General features: G+C 37.2%; 1 protein-coding gene across 4 annotated transcripts in view; it reads right to left on the reverse strand.

Annotated features, from left to right (window-relative positions):
• Window positions 1-23,157, reverse strand: part of SLC44A1 (solute carrier family 44 member 1) — a 184,822-nt gene that overhangs the window by 111,175 nt on the left and 50,490 nt on the right. For all 4 annotated transcript variants that reach the window (XM_081278636.1, XM_081278635.1, XM_081278634.1 and 1 more), the window contains exon 3: window positions 15,116-15,258. In XM_081278636.1, coding sequence (XP_081134762.1) covers window positions 15,116-15,258 — 143 coding nt within the window. The remainder of the gene's footprint in view (window positions 1-15,115; window positions 15,259-23,157) is intronic.

Consider the following 23,157-nt stretch of genomic DNA (forward strand, 5'->3'; position numbering starts at 1 on the left):
ATATTTTAAGGAATGGCCAGACTGTATACCACAGCAGCTGCACCTTCTACATTTCCAGCAGCAATGCATAGCAACATATGGGTGCTCCAATTTCTCCACGTTTTTGTTAAACTTTCAACTGTATTTTTCTGTTACAGCTAGCTATTCTAGTGGATTGGTGGTTTTGATTTGTATTTTTTTTTTCTTTGATGGCCGTTATGGTTTGGATATGAGTTGTCCACCAAAAGCTCAGGTGTTGATGGCTTGGTTCCCCAGGGAGGCAATATTCAGAGATGCGGTTTTGGGGAAGTTAGTGGGTCATAAGGACTCTGATCTCATCAACTGATTAATCCACTGAGGGCTTCATAGATGAATGGACAACTGGGAGGTGGTAGAAAACGTAGATTCAGGACCTAGTTGAAGGGAGTAAGTCCTTGAGGCCATATGCTGGGGGACTGTATCTTGTCTCCTGCCCCTCCCGCTGCCATTGCTTCCCAGCTACTGTGAGAAGAATGGTTTCTACCATATGCTCCTGCTGCCATGATGTTTTGCTTGCCTCAGGACGCTAAGCATGGAGCCAGTCATGACTGAAACCAGGAGCCAAAATAAATCTTTCCTCCTTTAAGTTGACTTTCTCAGGTAGTTTATCACAGCAACAAAAAGCTGCCTAACACAATGGCTAATGTTATTAAGCATCTTCTCGTGCGCCTATTCATGTACCTAATCATTCAGGTATCTACTTGGGGGCAATGTCCATTCAATTCCTTTGTCCTTCACACTTAGGTTATAAGTTATAGCAGCAATGGAAACAAAATAGAAGTAGATCTTTGTTGAAGGCAGAGTGAGGCAGAGGTAGATACTACATATGGTCACAATATTATGAAAAGAAAAAAATATGTTACAGGAAAAAACAAGGGTAAAAGTAAAAAGGAAAGACCACTCAGGAGAAAATAAGGGAGTATTTTCTAGACTAGAGATGAAAGAATGGCTGCAGCAGCAAAAAAGAACATGTGAGTTTGAAAGAGAAACCCGAGACCAGAATGGTGAGCTCTTGAATTTTCTAGATTGATTTTACAGGTGGATCAGTTAAGGTGGTGACAAAGACTAAGTTGTGACTGTGGAAGAAGTGAACCCTAAAAGTCTCCACTGAGAAAACTTAAAAACTGCCCTGGGCTAGAGTGAGAATCAATGAGAAGGATGATAAAAAGGGCTTTGTAAACAATACACATGTGAAGTTGGTTCAAAGAGCTGCTTTTCCCCATCTGGCACTGCACATTTTTCCCCAGATACCCTAGGAAGAGAGTACTACTACTACTACTGTATTAATATTATAAATGAAGCCCTTTAGGTCAAATATTATTGTTATTTTCTATGGTATAAACTATCCTTTGGCTGTCCACTACATCTAACCTTATGGATACATCCCCGATCACATGAAAAATCTTACTATCATAAAAAACCTGCAAATACTGTTTCCATTGCGTTGCTTTTATCTTTGTACCAGAAAATCTAATTTTTCATAATCAAACATGCCAACCTTGGTACTACTTAATTTCTTTATAGCTTTAACAATGTATAAATTATCTCCTCTCCAAAGCAAAGATAAGTATAATATTCATTTCAAAATATTTAATTCATCTGGAATTTAGTTTGCATGGTATGAGATGAAAATCCATCTAAAGGGAGCTTTCTTTGTCATATCATTCAACCCAATATTTTTTGTTAAACACGATTGCTTTCACAGGTTTTATTTTAGTTGGCTTCTCATATGTACTAATCTACTATCAATTTATTTCTTCTACTTCTATTTTGTTTCCATCACTGTTACTAACCTATATTTAGGTTTTGTAAATATACTCTGGAAAAAGTTTTAGTTTAGAATGGCTAAACTCCTTTTGTTCTGCTCAAAAGTATACAGTTATTAATAGGAGAGTGAAAACTATAGATATGTAATCTTGATTCAATAAGGAACCCTTCACTCCCACATATTTTGTTTGGCCAGTACACTAAATGCCAACATCTAAAAATCCTGAGATCTAACAAGTCTTGTGAGCTCCTCCCAACAGGCTTCTGGACTCCCTGAAAACTTAGCATCACAGACTCTTCTGTGTACATGCCAAACCTCAGCTAAAACCAAGCAGAGCTATCTCCTCTATATGGGGCACACATACAAAGTTCAGAGGTCCAATATTTCCTATTGTGTTATACCCAGCCCACTTATGCCATTTATAGTGTCTGACTAGTGGTTTCTCAATTTTCATTCCTTGGTGAAAAACCTACAAGTTTCTTTTTCTGCCTTGAAAGCCAGACGGTTTCCAGCTAATCTGGTGTCAACTTCAGTAACTATACTTAGCCTAGACTTCTGGTCTAATCTCTTTTGCACTTCTACTGTGGCTTCCAAGTTCTATTTCATTGTTTTATAATAAATGCAACTCACTGTAATCCTTTCAAATTATTTTAAGAATAATTAAAAAAACTATTTTTTCCTCTGAAATTCTTAGCTGCTTTTTTACTCTGCATTTTATGCTATCAATCAAGTTAAAGTCAACATCCAACTGGGATGTTAACTGGTACTGCATTAAGTTTATAAATTAACTTTGTTAGTATCATCATCTTTATTAAGACTATTTACCCAGAAATAGATTAAATTTCTCTTATTATTTGTTTTCTCTTCTTTCCATTAAGTATTATAAATAAACTCTATATTTAGCCATATATACATATATATGTATGTGTGTGTATACACACACATATATCTTCTTGGCTTTTAGTTTTTTGTAAAAAAATCAAGTATTATATTTTTCCTTATATTTTTCTGCATAGTGATAAATGACTAAATTTACTTAGGTACATGTTTTATAACATATAATTTAAGCACCTCATTTCAAGGTGTTTTTATTGCATCTCCTAAACATTCCATGTGATAGTCCCTTGCCATTGGCAAATAGTATTATTTTCTCTGTAATGACCTATATACATTCCATTTATCTCTTTTATAGGATTTGTTTCAACTAGTTATTTGAAACATTAGTATAAAAAAGGTGACATCCTTGTTTGTTTAATTTGAGGAAAACTATTTCTATTACTCTGTAATATTGGTGGCTACCCCTACTAGGAACTCCTTTTGTTTCGACTTAAGATAAAAACCTATTTTCAACAAAGATGCCAGGATAAATCAAAGGGGAAGGTAGTCTTTTCAATAAATGCTGCTGAATAACTGTAATTTTGTATGAGAATTGGGGAAGATAAATCTTGGCTTTTATTCACACAATTCAAAAATTAAATCAAAATAGATCATTGACAAAAACACAAGAACTAAATCAAAAAATTCTAGAAGCATGGAAAAAAATCTTTGTGAACTTAAAGGCAACAACTTCTTAAATAAAACACAAATATATGAACCACTGATAAAAATGGATAAATTTGACTTCATCAAAATTACAAACTTTCGTCATCAAAAGATGGTTTTAAGAAAACAAAAAGGCAAACCACAGATTAGAGAAAGCATTTAAAAAACATATACCTAACAAAAGTCTTATACCCAGATTATATGAAGAACTCTTGCAAGTCATTAATAGAAACCAATTTGTTAAAATATGTGCAAAAGGTATAAATACAAAGAAGATAGATGAATGTTTGATTAGCACTTAAAAAGATGCTCAACAGGGCTGGGGTTGTGGCTCAATGGTAAAATGCTCACCTAGCATGTGTGAGGTACTGGGTTTGATCCTCAGCACCACATAAAATTAAATAAATAAAATAAAGGTATTGTGTCCATGTACAACTAAAAAATATTTTATAAAAAGATGCTCAACACCACTGGTCATTAGAAGTAAGTGAATTAAAAACAATGAGATACCACTACACACCCACCAGAATAGCTAAAAATAAAAAGACTGATAATACAGAATTTTCATGGGTACAGCCCACAACCCTCCCCCTTTCCTTGCAAAATGGGGCAACCACTCTGAAAAACAGTTTTGACAACTTCCTATAAAGTTAAATATACCCTCACAATATGACTCAGCAATTCCAATTCCAAATATCCAGCCAAGTATAATGACATATTTGCCCATATAAAATCATGTACACATCTTTTCAAAGCAGTATTATTCATGATAGTAAAAAAGTTTTAATATGGAAATTTTAAAAAGATGTATAGATTTTAAAAAAATGTAGTATAACCATGCAATGGAATACTACTCAGTAATTTTAAAAGATCCACCTACTGATGTATTTAAATAACACAGATGAATCTCATTAACCTTATGCTATGTAAAAAAAGGCAGAGACAAAATATTACATACTCTATGATTTCATGATGGTCTAGGGAAAAAACCCTATAGCAACAAGAACAGATCAGTGGTTGCCTGGGGGTAAGGATGGAGGCAAGGACCTAATTTGAAGGTGCACAATACAAATATTTACCAAAATTCAAAGTGTATACTTAAAATGGGTGAATTTTATCATATGTAAGTTATACCTCAATAAAACTACAAAAATAAAATATCTTCTGAATGTACACTTTATAAAATGCAATTTAATCTAGAGCCCCAGTGTGTAGGAAGAATTTAACTTTACTCAGAAAGAGATCTGGACTTTGACCTTGATTTCTGGGAGTTAATCTCTACACCTCTTAGGAGTGTCTTTGTTTACCTATGGTCTTGGTCACCATGGATAATCTAATGATGTGATTCCTAGTGAGGGTGGGCCACATCAGATAGTATGTAGGGCAGGGGTTGACCACTCTGGAAAGACCAACAGCCTCAGGTATTCTGGGAGTTCTGGATCACATGTGGAGGGGCTGGAGAATAGGGACTGAATCAGCAGCATAAAAAAGTCCCAATAAAAATGCTGAACACTGGGGCCCAGTTGAGCTTCCCTAGTTGGCCATACTCTGTGGATTGTTATACATCAGTGCCAGGAAATTAAGGTGCTCTGACTCCACATGGTTCTACTCTCCAAGAGTGTGAATACTGGAAGCTCTGTATCTGACTCCTTTTTGTTGGCTGACTTTAAAATGCGTCTTCTCCAGTTCTAAACTCATAGCAGGAGTATAATAGCTTTTAGTGGGTTCTATGAATCTTTCTTCCTAGCAAATTACTGAACCTGAAGGTGGTCCTAAGGAATCCTAAATTTGCAACTGGTGTTAACCATGTGCCTTCTAACTTTTCAAGTGCTCTCAACTCTTATACCCAGATAAATATAAATAGGTAAAGAACCAGTGAATGTAAAATTTATACTTACAGTGGTTAATAATTACCTAAAGTGTATTGCAAAGATCATGATGTATAAGCTTATGTACTACAAAGATCATGATGTATGAGCTTATGTACAATGAAAAAAACTTTTAAAAAATCTTTGCAGGTATTAAGTTAACTTGGAAATAACCTACATATTGAAACTCTGGATTGAGAATGTATATCAGTTGTCTAACTTAGATATAGCAAGTATACATTCACTCCTAGGCAGGCAGCACAGAGACAAACCCAATTGCCCCAAGCTTGTCTACCTGCATCCATATCATCTAATTCTATTAAGTAGCTTTCCATCTCCTTATTCAGAATCTGTAAAACATTTTGACTGTTGACACCTGCATTTTCTAAGCATGTAGCTGGATCTTTCAAATTGCTAGCATGATCCATAGCAAGTATTGTCCTAGAAGTAGAATTACAATATATGTACAGATGTTACTTTCATAAGGAGATAAAATTCAAACTAAAGAGTAGTGTGGTCACGAAGTATAACAAAAAATATTTTCCCCAAAGATACTTCCTTTAAATTTGCCTTCTGAAAATTTAGCTCTCTTTTATAACTTCTAATATTTTCCATGAGAGAAAATGAAAGTTTTGAAAAAATTTTCATAAATAATACATTAAATTTCAGCTTAGAACATCAGAAATGTTCCTGTTCCTGAATACTTGTAAATTTGTGGAAGCCCACAAATGAAAGTTCACGGGAGGGATCTATGGAGGCTGCTCTTTCTCATATTAAGCTGAACTAGAAGAGGTGGTTAAGTTAATGTTGGAATCAAAGTATTTGACAGGAGACAGAGAAGAGGGTGTTTTCCCTTGAAGTAAAGATCAAAATCCTAAAGGATTTAGAATACCTTCATTTGCTCAAAATTGTCCTTAAGTATAGGAACAAGAGATGAGCTCCTGAGCTGCTCTAAGGAATATGCCTTAATGACAGGTGGGTAGAACCTCTGCCAAACTCCAGCCCCAGCACACGGGATGAATATACCACCTCCCATCTTCTATGTTTCTACAACTCCATGCAACAGTCAGGAGCTCCTTCCCATGTGAGCCAGTCTTCACCTGCTTTCGCCTGGACTGTAAGAATTCCACCCTATAGACTCAGACCATGTTGTTCCTCAGCCAACAAGAACCAGGCCTAGCCTTCTACTCAGAATCCCATCCTCATTAGAAGGTGGGCTCTGGAGCCACCTGTCAGCCCAACAGTCCACATGACCATCCATTCACCAGCTTCTGTCTCATCATTTACAGGTAACACTTAGACCAACTCTGTGTGACTTTTCCTGTACAGAATGCAAGCCTTGCCCTGACCCTCAACCTGTTTAACTGGGGCTCTAATACCACCTAAAACTGTCCCTCAGCTGCCAGTTACTGGCTGACTCTTCAATCCACATGTATAACCTATAATCAAGATGCTGCCCTGAAAAAAGAAAGTCAGAGGGATTCAAGAACGAGAAGGGTTTCTGCCTTCTAACTTTTCAAGTGCTCTCAACTCTTATACCCAGATAAATATAAATAGGTAAAGAACCTATTTATAGGGGGGAAGGAGTCATGAGTCACAGAAAATAGGCTGGAGAATATTCAGGCTGACCCCAGAAGCTGAGAATGACTTCCAGCTGATGGCAAGGAAACATACTTCAGCCCTACAGCCACATGGAACAGAACTATCAACATCTGAAGCAGTCTGGAAGACAATTCATTGCCAGAGTCACAAGAAAAAATTACAGCCCTGACAACAAGGCCTATGAAACCTGGGCCAAAGAACCAGCTAAGCTGTGCTTGTTCATATTTCTGATTTACAGAACCTCATTGTTTTAAGTTGCTTAGTTTGTGGTAATCTATTACAGCAACAATAGAAAACTAATGGTGGTCTCAGTCCTTCCATCAAATTGCCTTATATTTCTTTCCTCACCAGCCTGCTGTCAGGAACCCAGGAAAATGGAGTCACCCGGCATTCAGCAGACACTGATACAAGATGTTCCCATTGCACTGTCATCATTTATCTCTGCACTCTCTCTTCATCACCAGAACAAGCTCTTCAAGGACAGAGACTACAAATTTCTTTTTAATATTTTTCATTAATGCAAGTAATAGATATTGATTATAGAACACTTCAAAAAAAGAGGTAAACATAAAGGAAAAACCATCTATGATTCAACAGTTCATCACACTGTTAACATTTACATGTCATTCCATACTTTTCTAAGGACATGTACATTGTTAAAAATATTTATTTAGTTGTAGGTGGACACAATACCTTTTTATTTTATTTATGTGGTGCTGAGCATCGAACCCTGGGCCTCACACATGAGAGGAGTGGTCTACCGCTGAGCCCCAGCCCCAGGACATGTACATTTTTACATATATTAATAAAGTCGAGTTGCCTCTACTGTGTTATAACTTACTGTTCCCTTAATAATGTATGCAGAGGCTTCCTGCTGTTGGACATACGTCCACAGATCATTTTTACTGGCTCCACAGTGCCTCAGACTGGTCCTCCCATTGTAGCCTCTCTTATACCCTTACACCTCTCTTCACAAGACGTCCTTCAGCTGAAATAATCTGTGATTACATGATGAGTTTATGAAGTCCTGCTTTCTCTATTAGATTACAATTTCCATGAGATAAAAGTGTGCTGATTCAGTTAGAGAGCAAACATAATCTCAAGTCCCTAAAACAAAGAATACAGCCAAGAAATAGTTGTGAATGAGTGAATTTAAACAAATCCCATTTTTTGGACCATTTTGGCTGTTTCCTATTTTTATTAATACTAGAAGAGGTCTCTAGGTTGAGGATGTAGCTCAGTGATGGAGTGACTGCCTAGCATGCATGAGACTGTGGGTTGTATCCCCAGCACCACAAAATAAATATGAACAAACAAAATAAAATGAACAAACAAACAAAAAACTGGAAATATTTCCCTAAAAAAAGAGTCTCCAGCACACAATTGAATTTTCAATTAATGTTTTCTGAGGGTTAAATAAAATGATAGGCAGAATTTCCAGGAATGGTGAAGAATATTTCTTCAATACATAGAAATTCCAGTCAAATCAGAAGGCACAGAAATAAGTCCTAGTCACATAAACACAGAGAACTATACTTAGCTGATAAAGAGATCCTAAAAGCAAGTATTTTAGCAAATTTCATTTATATTATTATTTTTTTTTAGTTCTTTTTCAAACATGGAGAGGTTTGCACACTCAATAAGATTTGGTGACTCTTCAAAAGAGGCATGTTTTATACATTGACAAATAAAGAAAAATGGTTTCCCTAAAATAGGTGGTTATATGACATGGTATAGGCATGGAGAACTCAGAAATTAGAAATTGTTTAAGAATGAATACATTCTTCATATTAGTACAATATCACTATCAACCACCTAAATAACCCTTTACATAAGTTAGTAAGCTAATCAGTGATCCTAGGGTAGACTGAATCAGATTCACTGAACTTACGGAACTCTGAGTTTTAAAGGTGATCAATGATCACAAAAGCCCTATCTATACTGTACCCACGAAGATTATAAAAATGAAGAGTTTCTCTAAAACAACCCCACTGTTCAAGCCAATCAACGTCTTACCAAAAACAAAACAAACCCATTATCAGTTTTAAATTAGGTGTTTTTCAGTAAATATTTAAAACATACAAATGATAAAAAATATGAAATGAGAATAATGTAGTTCATCATCACTATTCATATTCTTTATCTGACAGAGATAGAAAGAGACAAGATAGCCTTCAAATTATTCAAAGCCTTCACAGATTGTAGAGGTGCTGTGGTTCTTTCAAAGTCTCTGTAGTTATAACTTTATCAATTTATATAACCTGCTCTTTTTTCTCTCCATGTTCCCATAAGTTTCTTTCATCTCCAAAGCTGGCAGGAAAGGATCCCCAAAATACAAAAGATGGGAAACCAGGATCACTGTACAGTTCACCAGGCACAGTGCAGACTAACACAAAGAGCACTCAATGGAGGGTGAGGCTCGAGTGCCAGCCTCTTCTTACAGACAGCCCTACAGATCCATAGGTTCTGGATCCCTGGGTTCTGAGCCAGTGCATTCAACCAACAGAGAAATGAGAATATTAGAAAAGAAAGTGCATCTGTACTGAATATGTATGGACTTTTTTATATTGTTATTATTCCCTAAACAATACTGTATAATAGCTATTTACACTGTACCAGGCATTATAAGTAGTCTAGAGATGATTTAAAGTATACAGGAGGAGTGTGTAGGTTACATGCAAATACTGGTTATACAAAGGACTTGAGCATCCACTGATTTGTGTGTGTGTGTGTGTGTGTGTGTGTGTGTGTGTGTCCCACTCGCCTGTGGACACTGAGGAAAAACTATATCTTTTTCATGTCTCTCATGTTTCCCAGACCCCAGATTTTTTTACTTGTAAAATGCAGGCACTCAATGATCCCAAGGGCCTTCCAGCACAAATATTTTCAGCTGTGAACTTACAATGAGAATGAGAACAAAAGAAGTAAAACACTCTCCAATTCTGTTTTCACTTGGTATCCTAAGATGATGAAGAAAACTGAAAGTGGTGTCAAATAAAATGCTTCCCTTATAGATACTGTACTCATTCATGGATGCCATCACCCTCCTCAGACCTCTAGTTCATCTACATCCTGTTAACACAGAGGATATGAAATGGGAGATGCATCTTATGACCACAGAGCTTTTACCAGTGATTGGAACTTTAAATGGCTTCCTCAGAGGAAAGACAAAAAAATATATAATGAAAAAATTAAATTTGTGCAAAAATCTATCTTTAGAACCTCGATGTACAAATCAATACAAATAAAATACATTGAGAACTTCTTAGAGTAACAAAGAATGTGAACACTAAACTCTGTTAGGATTATTTGCAACATGGAGAAGAGTTCTAATAAGAATATTGTGATTAAATTAAAAGCAGTTCCCCAGCCTCACCCAGTTTTATAATGACCTGTGCACACTAAAAACCAATGCCACCTCACCATATCCTCTCCCACTCTAGGCACTCAGGACATGGGAATGCATACCCCACCCCTGCCCCAATCCTCTCCCCAGAGACCCAATAGACCTTCTGTCCCAGCACGATCTTTATCCCACTAATTCAGGTGCATTAGAACTAAATAGGAGCATCGCCACTCTATGTCCAAACTGATATGGAAGACAGGGGGCTTCCTCTAACAGGAAGAATTTTAATAATAACAGTACCCTTTAGCTTCCCATTTCGAGATGTGGTAGTTTGCTCCCACAAGGGCTCCGCCCACCTACTCCCACTCTAACATGACGCCATCTGCTATTAAGCTCTCACTAGAGGACAGTCCTGATTTTGAAACTTGAATTTCCAAAATTGTGAGCTAAATAAACATTTTTCTTTTTTTAAAAAAAAGAGTAATAATAATTTTTGGTCTCAAAATTGACACATACACTGTAAGGTTGCTTATACGTTATAGACCTGAAAAATCGTAGATCTAGATGTGACAGAATAGATATGTTTTACGGAATTGCCAGAGTTCAAAAATATATTGCCACCATCCTATTCCTCAACATAAAAAAAAAAAAAAAGATTATAAACCCTACCTGTCTTCTGTAGTAGTAGTATTAAAAAATAGCTCAGCTACAAAGCAAGACATTCTCATTTTAGGATTTAGTTGGCACTCACAAATACTTGATGGGATGCTTTAAGGAGCTTGCACATTAAATAATCTAAAGATTCCTTTAATCTCTGACACTTTTTGGTTCTAATATAAATGAGCTTTTCTGAGTTGACTTAGCTTTAGAACCATATCTAAGCATTATTTCTATGCAGAAAAGTTTTAAGTATCTCAAACAACCAATTTAAAAATCAACTTAATCTATTTGAAATTAAGGTTTTCACATTATCTCACAAAATATTGTTTGCTGTCTTTTTGTGCATCCTTATCACTGCAACAAATGTATTATCACGTCAAAAATACTACTTGGAGGAAAAAACCCATTATAATCGGAATGATAAGAAAATATTACTTTTTCTTTATGCTAATAGAATTCTTTTATTCATCTTGGCATCTTAAACATTCTGGTTAAAATAGGTCAAAGGTGTTCTCCTTTGGATTCCTCTCCTGATTACCTTCCTTCCTTTATTACTATAATTAAATAAGCCCTTCTTATGGAACTCCTAGGTGCTCAACTCTGAGGGCTAAAGAAAATATGGTGTTTCAGGAAGCAGAGTTAGAAGAGTGACAGACTCTCAGAGGCCTCCATTATCCCTGTGTCATTGTTCGTGCCCTTGAGTCATCCTCTCGGCCTTGAGTTTGCTTCTAATCAGTAGAATATGGCAAAGAGGGACGGATATCACTTCTGTGATTACACTACATAGGACTGTGACTCCCATTTTTCTAGCAGACTCTCTACTGATGCTCTCACTGTTGGCTCTGATGGGGCAAACTGCCCATCCAGGTGGCCTACACCTGGGGGACCTCCAGTGGCAGCCAGCAAGTCCAGCAATCCTCAAGGAACTGTATGCTGCCAGCAACCACTTGTACCTGGAAGGGAAGCCTTCTCCCCTGAGCCTCAGGTGACACTCTGACCCCGATTGACCCAAATGAACCACTGACTACAGCCCTGAGTAAGCTATGGAAGGTTGAAGACCAAGGCAAGCCATATCTGGATTCTGAAGCTGAGATGAGAAACGCTTCTTGTTTAAACCCACTAAGTTTATGGTAATATGGTTACCTAGCAACTAATAATTAATACAGACAGATGAGAAACACAAAATAATTAGAGAGCAAATTGAAGTCAATAGAATAACCAGTATGAGATAGGAAAGTTCAGGTAATCAAAGTAAACTCACTATGGGATAAGGTTAGTTTTGAAACACTTCATAAAAAGATGAGTTGTGAGTCCCATTGTGTTTCAAAGACCCAGATTGGCAGACAGGCAGAAGGAATACCACAGAGGTAGAATTAATTGAAGGTCATGGGCAATAATAACACACACACTGAGGAACAGTGAGAGAGGGCTGAAGAGGTGAAATGGGTCCAGATCGCAGAAGGCCTGAAATGGTGGGGGCTGAGCAGGCTCATCTTTGATACTACAGACAGCAAATAGAAGGCAAAGGCTCTTGAACAGGGAAATGACAAAATAAAAGCCCTGTTTTAAAGAACTTAATCCTATCACAGCATAAAGGATGGAACAGATTACAGATAAGAAGACCAAGAATAGATACGCTTGCACAACCGTTTTCATGAGAGGCTAACAAACACATGGTGGGGGTGGGGGTGGGGTTCACACTCATTAATAATCAAACACATGCAAATTAAAACTATAAAGCACCATTCTTTGGTCTATCAAAACAGTAAAGGATAAAAACTAATAATACCAGTAAAAATAATCTCAGACACTGTTGGTGGGAATGTAAATGGAACCGTTTTTTATGGAAATCCATTCTGCAATATGCATTAATAATCTCAAAATATTCAGATCCTCAAACTCAGTTATTCACTTCTTAGAAAACTGCTGAAGTAGATTTATTTTCTCATTCAGCAAGCATTTAACTGGGTGCCTACTACATTCAGGCTTTGAGATGTGCCCTGGGGATACAGTAGTGAATAAAAGATGCTTCTCTGTTGGCACTTAAGAGAGACGTATGTACATCCAACCCTCCATGGAACAATCAATGTATAACTGCACATATTATAGGACACAATGCTTAAATTCTGAGATCAAAGAAGACCTCTTTGAAAGTGACATTTTGCTGAAAGCTGAAGATCAGTAGAATTTAGCTACAGGAAAAACAGAAGAATTTTTTTTTTTTCTTAACAAAGGAAGCAAAACTTATCAAATAGAGAATTAGCCTTATCCAAGACTTTAGAGGACTCATCTGTTGATGTATTCAACAAATATGTATGGAGGTTCAAGTAGGCATTAGGTAATACAACAGAGGTTGAGGAGACCAAGGATGAGAGAAAGTGACCAAGCAGAGAAACAGGTATAAAAACACTCTAGAGCTACAGATGGGTATGGAATTCATAAAAGACGTATAAGGAAATGAGTGGTAAAAGAAGGAAATCAATGCATTTGACAGGAGAAAGAGGAGGATGAAATAAAGATAATAAAAATGAAGGCTACTACCTTTCTTTCACTTTCCAAATCCAAATACTGTAGATTTATCCACAAAAGGAATGTTCAAAAATTTACCATTCATTGACAATAATTGCCATTTATAGACAGAAATACTTAAGTGGGATAGCACTACAAAGCTTATAATGCAGAAAAGGTAATCAGAGATGGAAAATAAATTTTAAACATGTACATATGAGCTAAAGAATAACTATAGTTGAGAAATTATACTCCTTAAAGTTACACATGAATGGCTCTCAATGAAGATAAGTATTCAGGGAAGAGTGGCCACTTTCTCAGAATAATATGCAGTTCCTCTTTACAAGAGGCCAAAGTGTACTTAGAATAACCCAAGGATTTGAAATCTCTTCCATAGTCTGAGGAACCACAATAAGGTTAAACGTGAAGAGTGGCATTTACACAGACCTTACCATAAGGATATGCTCACAGTCATTAGCAAGTTACCAAGAGAGCCATAAAAATGATTACAACCCTTGTGAGCAGTGCACCCAATAGAGGAGAACCTTTTGCTTCTCATCTCCTCAATTACCTAATTTTATATTTGGGACATGTCAACAGCATTAAAGAATTAAGCAATATTTTACCGCATACATGCTACATAAAAAAAAATAATAAAAAAGTGAAACTCTACTGCTTTTGCAATGTCTATTGAGTCTAAAATTATTTCAAGATAAAAAGTAAACAAAAGAGATATGGATACTTTTGCTAGAAGAAATAACACAAGATCTAAAATTTGTGTTAAATTCAAGGAGCAATCATAAAGAAGAAAAAATTAAGCAATCTTCCAAATTACTTCAAGTCTAATTTTTGCTTCTCTTACGAGATGCAGGTGCCTATTAAGAGAGAAGCTCATAGTCTGCTCTGGATATTCTACTGCCCACCAGCCACATGGCCTCAGAAAAGGCACTTCAGTCTCCCTAAGCCTCTGTTAGATCTACCTCACAGGGGGGGCATATGCTTGTCCACTCTGGCATGCTATACAAATATTCATTATTATTACTGAAATTTTGTTTACTTGAGCTGCATTCTCTCTCCTTCATTTAAGGGAAGAGTATCTCTGAGAAATAGTTATTTGAATTTCTTCAAGTCTGCAAAATTATCAAATTAATCTTATACAGAGAGATCAAATTTTAACCATAGATTTATATAACAATAAATAGGTATTACCAATTATCTTCCTAGAAAGAATTGATGTAGCTTTAAAAATGTTTTTATCTGTTTAGCCTTTTCCTACAAAGTGTATTAGACGGATTAGCCTGGTTACCTTATAATTAGTTTTGTTAATTCTGAAGATATGGTTTGATACTGGAAAAAATTCTAATAAATTTTGATGGGGTATAAATACACAGTTTGAACAATTACATTGGCATCATACATAAAATATATTAGATGAAATATATTTTCCCTGGACATTAAAAATTAAATAGTAGTGCTTTTGAAGGAAAAAAGCAATTAAATGAGCAAGCTTATGAAACCCAAAAGATGAATATTGAGGACCCAAAACAAATTTCACAGTTTGACAAGGAAAATGTATCTTTTATAAAATTGGAAAGTGATGTGTACCTATAAATGATGCATCACAAAATGTTACTTTATAACTTTAATTTTTCAATATCTATTATTATCCCTATCTCCCATCCAGTATAATCTTAGAAAGAAAAATAATGTTATTTTCTGGGTTAAAAAAAAAAAAAGCAGGATTTTCTCTGTGCCTCCTTTAAAGTTTCCACAGTGTTCATCATTCAGCAACAGTCTACTCACTTCCGTTGGGTGTGGTCCATGCCACTGTATGGTATTCCTTCCAACTTTGCATTTTTCTGCCCACAGATATTTCCATAGCTGTCGTATCCTGACACTAGTCTCGCTGCTGCACCTGTTGCTACTGAAAAGCCACATATAAATCCCTAGGAAAGAAACAGAAAAAAAACACACACAAATAAACCATTTCAATACCAACAGTCACTACTTGATACGATAATGAGTTTCTTTTGTCTGCTGAAGGGAACAAAGCGCTATCTTTCCTCATTGCAAACACTATTCCACTGTTTTCCTTGGATTGCATATGAGCAGCACAAAGAAGTCCACAGGGAAATACTATTTACTACCATAACAAAACAAATCCCAAGCTTTCACATCATTAGCTCATCTTTGCATTTATAATAATAATGGCAGCCTCTCTATGTTGAACACCTGCTCAATGCCAGGCTCTGTCCTAGGTATTTATCACACATTATCTCTAATCCCCATGATGAAGAAACTGAGGCCAAGAGAAGTTAAATGATTACCTAAGCCCATAGAATCCAATAAAGATGAGAGCACAGAATCAAACCCAGCTTTGTTCATTCTTTTGTTTTATTTGGGTGTAAAGGGATTCTATTAAATGAATAATAGCAAAGGATAAATTTTTAAAAATCCAAAAAAATAGGTATGTGGGTTTTGAATCATTCTCACTTCGGTGCACACAAGAGTTTTTTTGTTTCCTTTGTGCACTAAAGCTGTATACAAGCCAAAGAACTCCATCACCAAGCACTGCCAAGCTCTTCATATTAGAGACTGAATGACAGTAAGTGAGGCACTGGCTTTGTGTACTGCAAGGGTCACTTCATCTTGTGGGAATACGCTTTATCCCAGTACCAAGGGCAAAGGGGAGAAACTTCAGAACCACATCATGCTTGCTAAGTCAGGCATGCGCTGACCAAAATAAAGCAGTAAAAGCCTACACTCAACAGCAGATTACTGGGCATAGGAAGCAGAAGTGAGGTGAATCACTGCTGATGAACTGGTTATACTGTGGGGAAAGACTGGGGTTAAGAAATTTTGTGCAACCTGGTCATTAAAAGGGTAAGTTTTTGTTATCTTCAGTAGAGTGGCTAGGAAGGCAGAGATCATCACTGCCAGCTATTAGGAGCAGTACTTATCTAAATAGTGCTGCTAGATCTCAGGCCACAGTGGTAAACACTATGCACACATACACACTCCTCAAACTGTATTTCCCCTTGTAAGTATACTTACCTAAAAAACTAAACAAAACCCTTCTACTTTCATTGTGCAGGTAAGGGAAGTGAGAGAGAAGAGTCATGAGTGTAGCTCTTGTCAAAAGAAACTTCTTACAACTACACTTTGTGAGAAAGTAGACTCCCTGATTTGCTATTCTCTGGTTCTCAGATCCTGGCCAAGGATCTGTCTCAAGTTAGTTCCCTTAAAATGGAGACAAAGAGTAAATAGTTCATCGGGCTGTGGTAAAGATAAATGACACAACCTTATTTCTTATGTGGTAAGAAATCTGCCAGACATATAGGAAGAGCTCAATGAATATTAGCTATTAATGTTATTAGAAATGAGTAAATGCTATATGGGAAAGATTATGGGCTTTGGGGCTAGATAGATAAACCAGTGTTATTGATGAAATACTGATGACCTCATTTCCTACTTGTGTAATATTGGACAAACTTGCTTAATGCTCTGTGCCTTGGTTTACCCACTTATAAGTTAGGGCTAAAACCACTTACCACAAGGACTGTTAAGAGAGTCACGTGAGATTGTATATGTAAAGTGTATGTCTCAATACATGTTAATACCCTTCTGTCTCAAAGCAGCAACTAATGGCTAGCACCAGTTTAGGCATAACTGGTCAGTACTTATACTCCCCTGTTGCCTGCCTCCCTCTCTTTTGACTCCTCCAAGGACACCAAGGGCAGTCAGTCCCAGCGGTGTTAATCAAGTCCTTGTATTAAAGTCCTGGTCCCTGTCCCATGATGCTACTGGGAGGTGGTAGAACCTTTAAGAGGTGGGCTTAGTAGGAGGGCTTGAGGCTACTGAAGAAGTGCCCTGTGTGACTCCAGACCTTTCCTTTCCTTCCTGTTACTCTGCCACATGTTCCCACCATGAGGTGCCAGTATAGTTCCAGAAGCACACAGCCAGCCAATCAAGGAATGAAACCTCCAAAACTATGAGTCAAAACAAATCTTTTTCTTTATCTGTTGATTATCTCAGATATTCGTTATAATTCCAGAATACTAACACACTTTCCAACGTATTTCTTTAGTAAGAAGCATCAGAGTAATAGAAAAGGAATGGACTTAGGATTTAGAAACAATGAATTCAAATTCTTTCCACCATTTCCTTACTACCGGTGATTTTGATCCAATTTCCTACTTAGACTCTGCTCTCTCTACATCTCCAACACTGAGCAATACCATTTACCCCACAGCCTAATGATGAGCACTAAATGAAGTAACATATACCCAATCCCTAGCTGAATTCTACTGCATGGCAGGTGATCAATAAAAGGCAGCTGTTCATGGTAAATTTGAATGGGGAAATCAGATTAAGGGGTTAACAATGGTAACTGGAGACTAACAAAAGTCCCTTGGCTTCTCTATTTTAGAGCAAAAATTTCTAGGGAGAAAAGGTGAAAAACAATATCAGTAATTTTATTGCTACACAAACTACTCAGTCCACAATTAATATTCTTTGACTACTACTCTTGAATAGCAAAGCTATTACATAAGTAAACTTCTTTTACTTCTTATAGGAATTGTTTTTTATGTTTAATAAGTATGTTGTTAGATATTCTTTAAACAGTTTCTGGTTTCCCTTTCTGACTATTTTTAACAGTACTGTTGGACATGTGGATATTTTTCTTTATCATAAGCTATGTCACATCCCTCCAGGATGTAGGCAGGGCATAAATTATAAATGTTACATATATATATGCTAAAATGGGACACTGACATATTTTCGTATAGGTCATTTAAACTTCTTAGTAGCTTCCAGAAACATTAGAATAGAGAGGGTGAGAAGTTGAAGGTGGAGAAGAAAGGAAAATAGAAAGCTAATAAGATGGTAAGAAACCATGACTATTATCCTAGGGACTTCCTCTACAGCACAAGCAATGACAATGGGGAACTAGGCCACATACAATTAAAATTACAATCTCCTTAAAAAGAAAAATGCTAAAACCCAAATGCAGGAAGCAATATCGTTTCAGAAGAGAAAAAATACAGTACATGAAATTAAAACATGGTGAGAGAAACTTTATAAAATACACTCAATAATTTAATGGCTCCACAGAGAGGGGAGGGAAAAGGCTTCCAACAGAGTGAAATCACATTAATGAAGCAAATGATGAGGAGGGTAAGGAAAGCTTTTATAAGCATGGAATAGAAAGCAATCACTAGAGAGAAAGTAAGCCTATTAGTAAGGAAGAGAACCATGGCTAAAATCTTAAAATGACTGAGCTGCTGAAGTGCTTTCAGGGAGAGAGGAAGAGCAGAAAAATCCACTCACAGGAGGCGACTGGAATCAGATAAAGACATACAAGGGCGATGAGGAGATGGGGTGATGGGCAAGACCTAGCAACTAGTAAGTACTTACTGCCCAAGTGGGGAAAGACAATTTGCTAATTAACAAAATGTGCTCATTTCCCCTTCACATCACAAGGTCTAGTTCTACTTAAGTAAGAGCTTTTGCTTAGTTCCATTCAGTACTAGAGAAAGTGGTTCGGGGGAAGAGTTAAGGAAAAAGGAAGGGAGGGAGGGAAAAGGAAGAAAAAATAGAATACACTTTAATTTCACAAGCATGTTTGAATTTCACGCTTAGAGCTTCTTTTTTGGTATTGAGATTGAGTTCAGGGGCATTCTACCACTGAGCTAAACCCCAAGCCCTTTTTACTTTTTGTTTTGTTTTGAGACAGGGCCTCACTAAATTATCCTGGGTGGACTCAAACTTGTGATCCTCCTGCCTCAGCATGTGGAGTCACTGGGATTTCAGGCAAGTACCAATGTGCCCAACTCACACCTAGAGCTTCTATTAGGCAACTGAGAAAGGTGGATGGCCTCAGTTTTGGGGGTAGGGAGACAACAAAAATAATGTATGGAGGGCAGAGGTAGTATGTGAATATAACAAAATGTTTCAAAATAATAAAATAATGAGGGGAAATGAGTTATGGTTATAGCTGTCTCCCAGGGGTTAAGGAAAACATTTCTTGACTATCTCTCTGTCAAAAACCACCTCATTTATGTCCCATATCTCAATCAGTGCTTGGGGTCAATCTCTTAATAACTTTAAACTTAGGGTAGCACTTGACTTCTATTTCTCCTCTTCTGAGAATCCTGAGACAAGAAAGGCTATTAGGACCCAGGAGACAGACAAAAGCTAAAGGCCTGGTGCAGAACTAATATTTCTGTAAACACACTAAAAAAATAGACTTAAAACTTTAGCCAGGGTGCCAAATTTCTGAACTCCTTTAAAGCATAATAGAATGTATTACTCTAAGAAAGAGAAAAGAGGCAAATAAATAAACAAATAAAAATAAATCTAGGAAATGTCCACTCAATGAACATTTATTGAGCACAAACAAATGCAAGGTCCTAAAGGTCCTAAAAGCAGATGGGCACAGTGGTGCATGCTTGTGATTCCAACAACTCAGGAGACTGAGTCAGGAGGATTGCAAGTTCAAAGCCAGCCTCAGCAACTTAGGCCCTAAGCAACTTAGAACCCAACTCAAAAAATTAAAAATAAAAAAGGGCTGGGGTTGTGACTCATTGGTTAAGTGCCCCTGGGTTCAATCCTTAGCCCCACCCCCACCCCACCCCTCAAAAAAAAGTCCTAAAAGCAATGAAATGTTCTCAATCAAAAAAGAAAATAATGGGGGCTGGGGATATAGTTCAGTTGGTAGAGTGCTTGCCTCACATGCACTAGAATTCAATTCTCAGCAATACACACACACACACACACACACACACACACACACACAAATTAAAAAAATTTAAAAAAGAAAGAAAATAATGGGGCATGTAGAAGCAAAATCAGAGGCTCAGTTTCACAGACAGCTAGAACAATGAATAAAACACAGACAAGGAATACTGGTATCTGATCCTGGCTTTGCCACTACTACAACTTTTGAGCCTGGGCAGGTTAGCTTTGAATTCTCCAAGCCCACTTCCTTACTGGTCCCAACCATTAGACTAGGCTAATCTCTTAAATCCTTCCTCATTCAAAATTCTATAATTCTATGGGAAAGCAGAAAAAAGTTAGAATTTTAAGAGTATTCTTGCAGGGAGAAATATAAACTCATTTGGTTTACTACTGTGACTGAGAAAAAAATAAAGAGTAGATTAAAAACAAATGTTTTTAACTGAACTATATATGCAAATGTGGTTAAAATGACAAATTGTACATTAGGTATGTTTTACCACAATTTTTTAAACAAGAAATGGACTTAACAAAAAATGAGTAGTTACTTGATCAAGCAACCTTAGGGTAATTCTTGGCATGCTGTTCTTTGTATTCTATGATCCTGGCTAAGAACAGACCATCAAACAGGTGAACTAAATACTGCAATGAATCTCTCTCTCTCTGCTGCATGCTCAACCATGGTTAATGAGGTAGAAACATCATGCCCCAGGAACTAGACTAATGCTATAAAATAAAAAGGTCCTTGAAAGCAGTCTGAAGGGCCAACCTATGCAATGTCTCCTAAACCCGGCTTCCATTCAGATCACTGCCTAAAATTCCAATTTTGCATTTCCATCTTATCCTTACCCACAACTTCTATATATCCATATATTCTGATTCCACACTTCCCCAAACCACTTCCCTTTCCTATATATACTTTATCTCCATTAGTAGCAGCATTATCTGCTAGTCTCCACATGCAAGATTTAAAGTGGGAGTACTCTTTGGTTTCTTCTCTCCATCCTTCTGCCCCTCACCCTAGCTTCCCAACTCCACAGTAGAGGGAGGAGTAATGTTTAGCTATTTGGTCAGAGTTTGAGACATTGTGAGGCCACAGCTTATTGGCACATAAGATTACCGTGTCCTACAGAACCATGTTCTGAACAACTTTTTCTGTTGTTCTTGATTCTAGGCAATAAAGTATAAAGTTTACCTTTGATGACTTTTTCTTCTTCCCTGGGGTCAGAGGTGCCACTGTGAAATCTTAAATAAGTTATTGAACATATTGAATATATTTCTGTAGTTCTGTTTCCTAATCTATAAAATGGGGAAAGTGATAACAATAGTGTATGCAGCAATGAATAGTTGCGAGTATTAAATATCTGTGTCTGGTGCTAAAAATAATGGCTAGCTGCTGGTGATCAGGGATGACACTTTCCATGGAGGCACTCCTGTTAGGGCCATCCAGCCTCCTCTCTTTCCTGCCTTTGTGGTGTAAGCTGATCTGAGCCAGTGTAGCTCTCCCTTTTCTCTTCCTCTCTTCTCTTCCCTGATATACCTTACTCTGAGAATGAAGTAAGACTGTCCCAGATGGGAAGGATTTAGCCCACAGGGTCCAAGTCATTTTTACCATGGAGTGCTTCCCTGGGCATAATCAAGTGCCCCTGGGTGACTATTTATTCATGCGGCTCTTGTCTCCTGAGGTGTACAAAAACCATGGTTGGGAACCCAGGAGGAACTGGGGTAGGATTTGAGCTGAAAAACTCTACACTGAACCTGTAACACAAGAACCTCACAGTCCCCCTTGCTCTGTCTCTCGTTTGCCTGCAAGATTAATAACCATTGATGTTACTGGTCTCATTTCTCTCTCTCTCCTTTACCATTATCTTATTTAAAAATTTTCACCTTTTACTGTTGGCCCAGCCTCAAAAGTGGCCTGTCTAAAATCTCTTCCTGCTTCCATCTTCAACAGTAGCTTCTAGGGCCACACTTCTAACCCAGACAAATCACTTATCAACACTCCTGTGGCTCATCAGTGCCCACAACAGAGGGTTTCAACCTTGGCTGAACACCAGAATCACAGAGATTATATCATAACCATTGAGGTGGGTCCCAGGAAAGAAATTTGTTTTTGTTTGTGTTTTACTGTTCCAGCTGATTCTAACACACAGCTATGGTTGAGAACCACTTGTTTACTATCTTCATTGAAAACAGAAATTTAGAAGTGCAACGTTACTTGTAATTTTTTAGAGCAGGGTAAGTATATGCCCACTAATTTCAAAATTGTGATGAAAGTTCAAACATGGGAGATGATAGCTCTCAAGAAGTCTGATGCCAATTTATTTTGAAAAACACCCCACGTTCTAGACAATTCAAGCATAGAAAATCCTTGAAACTAAGGGAAGAAATAAAAAAGAAGTATCAATAATGAGGAGATAAACGCGTATAAATAAGGATTTAATGATAGAGAGGAGTAAAAGATGACAATATTTAAAATATTTAAGAGCTTTAGCTTTTGAGAGTACCAAGAAGTGAGCAAAGAATTGCAGATAAAGACAATAGAACATACACATGGTTTGAACATCAGGCTTCAAGGTAACAAAAGTAGCCTGTAAAGGAAGCAGGCAGGTGGAGCAGTCGGTGAAAAGAACACACTCAGAAAGTTCCAGTTGTGCTCTGTCCTTGCCACTTATTAGACAAGCTAAGCTTTACATCTGTACACCTCGTCTATAAGCTGGAGATAAAACCTATTTCACCAGGTAACTGGGAGAATTTAACAAGATGAACACATATATGAAAGTGTGGAGCATAAATCAATGCTCAAAAAATCTGTAGAGAAGGTTTCTTTTAAAAATACAGGGCGAGCATCCCTAATCTGAAAATCTGAAATCTGAAATGCACCCAAATCGGAAACTTTCTCGGTGCCAACATGAGCCGCAAGTGGAAAACTCCACAAATAACTTAGTGTGATGCGCTGCAGCCCAAATGCAAGTATACTGAAATAATGTATAAAATTACCTCAGGCTAGGGGCTGGGGTTGTGGCTCAGTGGTAGAGCCCTTGCCTAGCATGTGAGGCACTGGGTTCGATTCTCAGCACCATATATAAATAACTGAATAAAATAAA

This window comes from Spermophilus citellus, assembly GCF_964194105.1.
Source record: "Spermophilus citellus genome assembly, chromosome: 2".
NCBI classification, from domain to species: Eukaryota; Metazoa; Chordata; class Mammalia; order Rodentia; family Sciuridae; genus Spermophilus; species Spermophilus citellus.